This window comes from Crocuta crocuta, unplaced genomic scaffold, assembly GCF_008692635.1.
Source record: "Crocuta crocuta isolate KB4526 unplaced genomic scaffold, BGI_CrCroc_1.0 scaffold36, whole genome shotgun sequence".
Lineage (NCBI taxonomy): Eukaryota > Metazoa > Chordata > Mammalia > Carnivora > Hyaenidae > Crocuta > Crocuta crocuta.
The window spans coordinates 7,963,388-7,970,847 of NW_027532203.1; the positions used below are offsets into that span (position 1 = coordinate 7,963,388).

The following is a 7,460-nucleotide window of genomic DNA, read 5'->3' on the forward strand; positions in this document are numbered from 1 at the left end:
TTGAGGTAGCCCTGGAGAAGAAAACATACAAACACACAGGGAACAGAGGGACACAAACGCACAGACAAATCCAACAATCACGCTAACCGAGAGGGAAAACTAAAAAGTAATGAGAAAAGACGGAGGAGGGAAGGTGAATGATAGAAAATAAAAAATACATGAAAAAGTCAAAAAGAAGAAAAGAAAAGGAAGAAGAAGAAAAACGATAGACTAAGATTGGTTTAAAGCATATAACCAGATTTCCCAGCTACAATTAAATAGCCGGGTGTATGCAGTGCTGGTTGAAGAGCATAGAGAAAGAGAGAGATGATAGGGCGGAGATGAGGCAAAATTGGAAATAGAATGAACAGGCAGAAGGGATAAGAAGCTTTTTTCAAAGAGCTAAAGGGTGGAATATGGTTGAAGAGGTGAGAGAAAGATGGTGGTGTTAGCCAGAGAAACTATCTAGTCTGATTACTCCTGAGTGGCTTTGTTAACCGCCATTAACGATTCTACTGGTCGCTGCTTCCCTGTTGCCAGGGGTTGAGTGGAGGGTGGGGGAAGTGCCGCAGCCTCAGATCCTCTGGGGTCAAGCAGCAATACAACCCGAGTGTGTCTGGGGATCGTAGCAACTTCAGGTCCACAGAGTCCGCGTCGCCTCAACCTGCTGCAACCGCTTTACCGGCCACCACCATGGATGATGCCGGGCACAGGGCAGTGCAGTTTTTCCTGGTGCCTTCTGGGACCAGGGCACCTAGTTTGAAGTCAGCACCCCAGCCAGAGCTAAAAAACACTGTCTTTCCAAGCGGAGGGTTTTTTTTCCTCTTCTCCAGGGACGGTACTATGAGCAATCTCAGCTTTTCTTTCCTTTCCCCTGGACTCGCGGCAGCTCGCCACCACTCGCCGGTTTATCACTCAGCGCAGCTGCACGCAAGCTGGGTTCCCTCCCCTCCCTCCGTGTCTCTGGGTCGCATCCCACTTTTATCTTCCCCAGTTCGCACTCACACACTCATGAGGTTTCCTTCCCAGTGTACTCTGTCTCTTTCTCTTCCCAAACTCCCTGGCTCAGGGTCCTACGACTTCAGGCCTTCTCTGTTTGAGAGATGGGTGCAGGCGAAATGTACGGTGCTCCCTACTTCTCTGCCATCTCGCCTCCTTCCGGAAACATTTTTAAAACTTTTTTGTTCATATCACTTGTTGATATAATGACTCCTTCCAACTGTCAGTTGAAAACAACCATCAACCCTTTCAAAGTCTTTTTTTTTTTTTTAATTTATTTCTAGGAGAGAGAGAGAGACAGCGTGAGCAGGGGGTGGTTAGAGAGAGAGGGAGACACAGACTCGGAAATAGGCTCCAGGCTCTGAGCTAGCAGTCAGCACAGAGCCCGACGCGGGGCTCGAACCCACGAACCGCGAGATCATGACCTAAGCGAAAGTCGGACGCTTAACCGACTAAGCCACCCAGGCGCCCCTCAAAGTCTTTTTTTAAGATAGAAAGTTAGGAGTAGACAAAACCAAAGCCCTTCAGATTTAGAGGTTTAGTGGCTGACATCAGGTTGAGCGGTCTGAACGGGTGCATGTTTCTCTCATGTACTCATTCTTTCACCGTGTGCTTACAGTGCACCTGCTGGGTGCTAATTGCCATAATAGGCCTTGAATACAACCTAGGACAGGAGCTCCTTCCGGAGGGACATATTGCCTGGATTGTATCCACATCACCTGGGATACTCCCTAGCACCTCGGAGGCATTCGATACATATTTGTTGGATAGATGGATGGTCCCGGCTCTCATGGAGTTTAGGGCACCGGAAATTCTACTAAACTTCTTCCTTTTCTTGTAGCACTAGTATGCCAATAAGATCAGAATTAAATGAACATCAGGGTAGCTTTAAGGAGAAGATGACATGCCTCACTGGTGGCAGCAGGCAGCCTTGGAGGGAGGTGTGGTGATGCTCTTGTCCTGTGTCCCACTGGCAATATGCAAAAGGATTGATTGTAGGGCAGTAAGACCAGGATTCTCCCGTGTGGCTTCTGGGAAGGAGCCTCAGGACTCTGAGCCACACTGTGCACAGAAACGTCCCAGGTCTGCTTTGTCATACGCTGGGAGGCTCTGTCTCCTCCCCTCCGTAAGCCATTATCAGTTTCTGCACACTTGAACGAGGCTGCTCCAAAGGAAGACTCCTGAGGGGCTTAGGGGAAGATGGAGACACTTGCTGAAATTGAGCAGAAATTCCCTTTGTGTTTGCTGAGCCCCGTTTTGATATGTATTGAAATAATTGATGAGCTAAAAGTTTTAAGAGACAAGAAATTAGTCCAAGATCTTGTTGCTTCCTGAAACAATAGCCAGTGTCACAGAACAGTCAGGGTCTACTCACAACGTGAGATTCCTTCCTTCTTTGATTCCTTTCTTCCTTCGTTCCTTCCTTGATTCCTTCCCTCCTTCCTTCTTTTCATCCTTCCTTACTCCCTCCCTCCCTTCCTTCCTTTTCTCTCTCTCTCTCTCTTCTCTCAAACCAAAGCAGCCCTGACTTTTCTACTTCTCATGGACATGGTTTGCTTGCCATGGGTGCCTGTTTTAATGTGGAAGAGGTGGGACACTTGGGTGGCTTAGTTGGTTAAGTGTCCAACTCTTGGCTTCTGCCCAGGTGATGATCAGGTTCCACGCAGGTTATGATCTCATGGTTCGTGGGTTTGAACCCCACTTTGGGCTCTGCACTGATAGCATGGAGCCTGCTTGGGATTCTCCCTCTCCCTCTGCCCTTCCTCCATTCATGTGGGTGCTCTCTCTCAAAATAAATACACATAAAAAAAAATAATAAAGTGGAAGAGGCATTCTAGGATTTTATAACCTTCTTGAGGTAGAAATAATTGGCAGTGTTGATGGCCAGTCATAACCCCATGACTTCATTAAAGGCAGGTTCAAAGGACAGGCCTTTCTCTGTTCTTTAGTAATATTATTAACCAGCAAGCTGTCAAAGGTTGTCCATTGCTACCTTACAAGCATTGCATATTTCATTTGTTATGATCACATAAAATGTGTCTTTCTAGAAAGATGCCCACAAGCTCTGGTGACTGATTTGATTGAAATAGTTTTACATGCAATTTATTTCCATCTTTTTTTCACCAAGAGAGAAAAACAAAATCATTGAATGAAGATTGTCAGCAGGCTTTTTGCTGATAAGGGGGAGTTTGACCAAGGGCCCCCTGAACATACAGTTGTTTAAATTTGCATTTCTCCAGGAAGTCTCTAATAGCTACAGAGAATTTGGGGACCAGTGTTTAGATTTCAATCATTCCTGCTACTCTTCTCGTGCGTTATTACAGTCATCAAGGGTTCACAGTCTTGGGCTTTCAGTTATGCCCAATTGTGGGCTCTCTTAGGAACAGTTCTGTTAATATCGCTTTCATCTTCATAGGTGCAAATTCCAGAGCCAGTCAGGGGGAGAGGCTCTCTCAGCCAGATGCCAGCTTTCTCAGAGCCTGCTGGGGAGCAGTCTGCACTTGCTGGCACCACAACAAACCCCTTCCCCAACTTAGGAGGGATCGACGAAGAATACACATCACTGGGCCAATACCTGGAGCTAGGAAGTTGTACTCAACGCCCCCAGCGTGGAGAAAACCGAGATGGAAAAGACCACACACTTGGAAGTTCCTGGGAAGACCTCAGACATGACCTGAGCATCCCAGATGCCAATAAGGAAAATAGGTCCCCCTGGGAGCTGTCAGCGCTTCTCCCCCAGGAAGGCAGCGCTGACCCTAAAGAGCCCAAGCCTCTCTCTGTTGCTTCCCCTGAACCCACAGATACCATCCCCACCCTGGAAGCTACGCATGATGGGCCAAGGGGCAGAGAAGCAGCGTGCGTGTTGGAGCATCTGGAAGCACGTGGCCAAGGAGCATGGGAGACTGTGGGTTCCCCTGTGGGAGCCCCCGGTGATAAATACTGGCCTCACAATATTTGCTCCATGGACTTAGAATTGGCAAAAAGTCACAGCGAAGTATCTGATTCACGTTCTCCCGAAGACAAGACACCAGGCATTGTTTATCAAACGCGAGGTTCTGAGCCTCCTCAGCCGCCACGCGAGCGTGCCAAGGAGAGAAACTCCACCACGCCCCGTCTTTTTACCAGTACTTTCACCTGGAACATTTCACAAAAAGCCAGTGAAGGTGGCACAGAGAAAAAATTCGCGGCGGTGGAGAATTTCACCCCCATGTTGGTCTCCACAGGACAGGCTGGCCAGGGGGTGCTGAGCCCCGGCAACTTAGGAGGGCTTGAGGGAAGACAGCCTCTGTGTTCTGAGAAGACCTCTTTTGTGCAGTTTCCAGAAGGAGGTAACGAGAGCCCCAGTGACAGTGCCCCAGACACCGCAGACACACCAGCCAGGGATGGTTCGGTTGGGATGCTCCCTCACGAGAAGCCAACGACTGTAACCGCTAATCTGGAGGGTCTTCAGGTGACCAGGGAGAGTGGGGACACATCAACAGTTACCATTGCCACCAAAGTCCACCCAGCCAAATACCTCCCTGTCTCAATTGCTGAGAACAGTCATGCAGACGGTCCCAAGGAAAGCTCGCCTCAGGCACCAGATGAACATATTTTCCAGCTTACTTCCCAAGCTCCACTGGGTCATATTTTAAATGATCCCACAACCGAATCTCTAAAGGAGTCCTTTTGCATGGCTCTCAGTGGACCAGGAATCCAACGCCACGTTCCCCGGTTCCCAGAGGGCCTCTGTAGTAGCTGCCCTCTCCAGACTGACCACCATTCTGGAGATAAGGGTATGACTGTGGACTGGACAGACAGTAGGAGCCTTGAGGAGGATTTCCAGGAAAACGGAAGTGAAACAACCCAGAGGATCCAGCAGGAGAGCTTATCCCAACAGAGTTTTGCTTCCGAAGAGGATTTCCAAGAAAGTTGGTCCATGACATCTGTTGCCCAAAGGGAAATAAACCCAGTGGCCTTGGACCACTCACCAGCCAACTCCAGGGAAGAGAGAGGGCAGAGCTCAGGCCTGGAGACTAGTGTGTGCAAGGGGATTGAAGCCACCATGGAAGATGGCAGTCAGGCTCTGAGCCACACTCCACCTCTCTCTGATATCGTCCTGGAAGGGTCTAGAGAGAGCGGGCCAGGACTTTGGAAAGCGGGCAGCAAGCTGAAGATTATAACTCTGGATGCTCCTGTTTCAGAAGCCTGGCTACCAAGACAACACACAGGTTCTGAGTGCAAGGAGTTAGAAGCCCGTCCCATAATTCCTGACAGGGTCTGGGCTCTGTCGGACATTCTCAAGGCTCACAGTCCTCAGGCTGAGTCTGGCCCAGCCCTTGTAAATAACAGAGGAACCCATGTACGTGAAAAACCCACCACCCATGCATATTGGAGTAGCCTTTCTTCCCAGTATTTGAGCCAACCCAGATTCCTGGAGTCATCTGTGGATCCTGTAGACGAAAAGGAATTACACGTCACAGATTTGTTACCAGAGGCTTCCAAAACCGGAGAGAAGGAAAATGTGAGTATTGTGAGTCAAAGCCGAGAGGAGAGCCAAATCAAGGTGGATCACACTGCCGTCTTTAAACAGTTTTTGACTGGCCCTAAAATTGTAGAGTCGTCTGTAGACCCCACCGATGAAACAGGTGTGACGGTGTGCAGGGGGGCTGAGACAGCAGGGCCTTCTGAATCCACACCGGCTGTCATCACAGAGGAGAGTAAACCGAACGATGGGCATGTGGGCCAGAGACTGGAATTAAAACCTGCCATCTTGCAAGTCTCACATCCTGATGAAAGTGGGGAAACCATTCCAAGCAGATGTAGAATAAGCCAAATACAAGAAGGCAGCAAGAGAAGCTCAGGGGAGGCCAAACAAAGTAAAGACAACCAAGCAGAACCTGTTTTCGCCACTTCACCTCTTTCTAACTGTCTTGCAGTAATGACTCATGCATCTGTTGGCGTCGATAGTCACAGCTCCACAGGTCAAGTTCATGACGTCCCTGAGAATGATTTAGTTGAGCCCCAAAACCACCAATATGCATTTTCTGACTCAAAGGAAAGGAGAGCTGTTGAGAGTGAGTGTGGGAAACACTCCCCCTCTTCTAGTGGTCTTGCTCCGTTGCCCTTTGCCTCATCTCCCGAAGGAAACATCTCAAACTTTTCAGTAAGCCACACTATCCAGGAACCTCAAAGAGACGAGCCCCGCACTCGGGAAACCAAGCCTGTGAGGGCATCTGGGTCCCCAGCAGTGACCTTGGCACCCGTTTCAGGTGAATGTGCCTCAGAGAAAGCTCCGATGACACCACAGTACCTGTGTCAACAGGGCTCCAACGTGGGCTGTGGTCAAAGAATCAGGGAACAGAAGCTCGATCACACGGCAGCCCAGACCCTCAGATTCCCAAAGGCCCCCACTGCAGTGAGTGTCTCAGACCAGTTCATGAAGCAAGAAACCTCAGGGAGTGGACATTTAGCTGAGGGGGTAAAGAAGAAAATTCTATCCAGGGTGGCCGCCCTGAGGCTGAGATTGGAAGAGAAGGAAAACGTCCTAAAGGGTTCAAGCTTTCTTAAGAAGATTCCTAAACTCGAAACACCAGCATCGCGCACCGAGGAGAAAAGAGACATCAAAAAGCCACCTTGCAAAAGAGAAGGGAAAGGTGAGACGCTGTTGCTTTCTATTGTTGTTAAAGTTTGGGTTTGTGAACCAGATTTCAAGTTCCCGAGTCCTTCTGAATCCTCTGCATTAAAGTGAGGGTCCACTGGATAGGCAGTGGTGTCGTGCCAGTGACAAAATGGCATGGCATGTACGCTCGTGGTTCTCAAACTCGACTGGCCTCGAGGCTTGTTTAAATGCAGATTGCTGGGCTCCCCCCACCCCCCGAGTTTCTGATTCAAGGTGCAGGTTCGAGAAAGTGCATGTCTAACAAGTTCCCAGGTGAGCTGGAGAGAGAATCACAGAATAGGCTGCCCATAGGTAGGTTTAAATCGAGGGAGCATGATTAAGATGACTTTCTGTTTAATTATCCTTTAAAAAATATTTTAAAAGATGAACAGAAGCATTAATCAGTGCAGCTAATTCATATAATTAAAGAGACCGCCCACCAAGCCGGATTTGCAGAAATAAACATTTAGGTACAATTTGGGAGTCTCTTCTTTAATTGGTGATTTTCATTAACAGCAGCTTTAATGAATCTTGGGTTTTCTTCCAAATTTGAGCATAACATTTCTTTCTGCCTCTGCATCTGAACCTGAAAGCTCCCTGGCATCTCTGTTGCAAGTTTCAGACCACATGAGGCTTGGAGCCCCAATTTTAGCCACTTTTGCTCTGCTGGGGTGTCACGTCAACCCCAAACTTCATCCTTTAACCCAGATTTTAGCCTCTTTTATCTCAGAGCTCTTCTTTCCCTTTCCACGGGTGGGAGAAGTCAAAAGAGAAGACCCTGCAGCGAGGTAATGCCATTACGTGTGCCAGAGCCCAACGCTGGGGTCCCCTTAGACCCCAA

General features: G+C 48.8%; 1 protein-coding gene across 1 annotated transcript in view; it reads left to right on the forward strand.

Moving 5' to 3' along the window:
- The window catches only part of ALPK2 (alpha kinase 2), a 105,950-nt gene that overhangs the window by 65,951 nt on the left and 32,539 nt on the right, over nt 1-7,460 (forward strand). Inside the window, exon 5 of the mRNA XM_077777602.1 lies at nt 3,395-6,614. Coding sequence (XP_077633728.1) covers nt 3,395-6,614 — 3,220 coding nt within the window. The remainder of the gene's footprint in view (nt 1-3,394; nt 6,615-7,460) is intronic.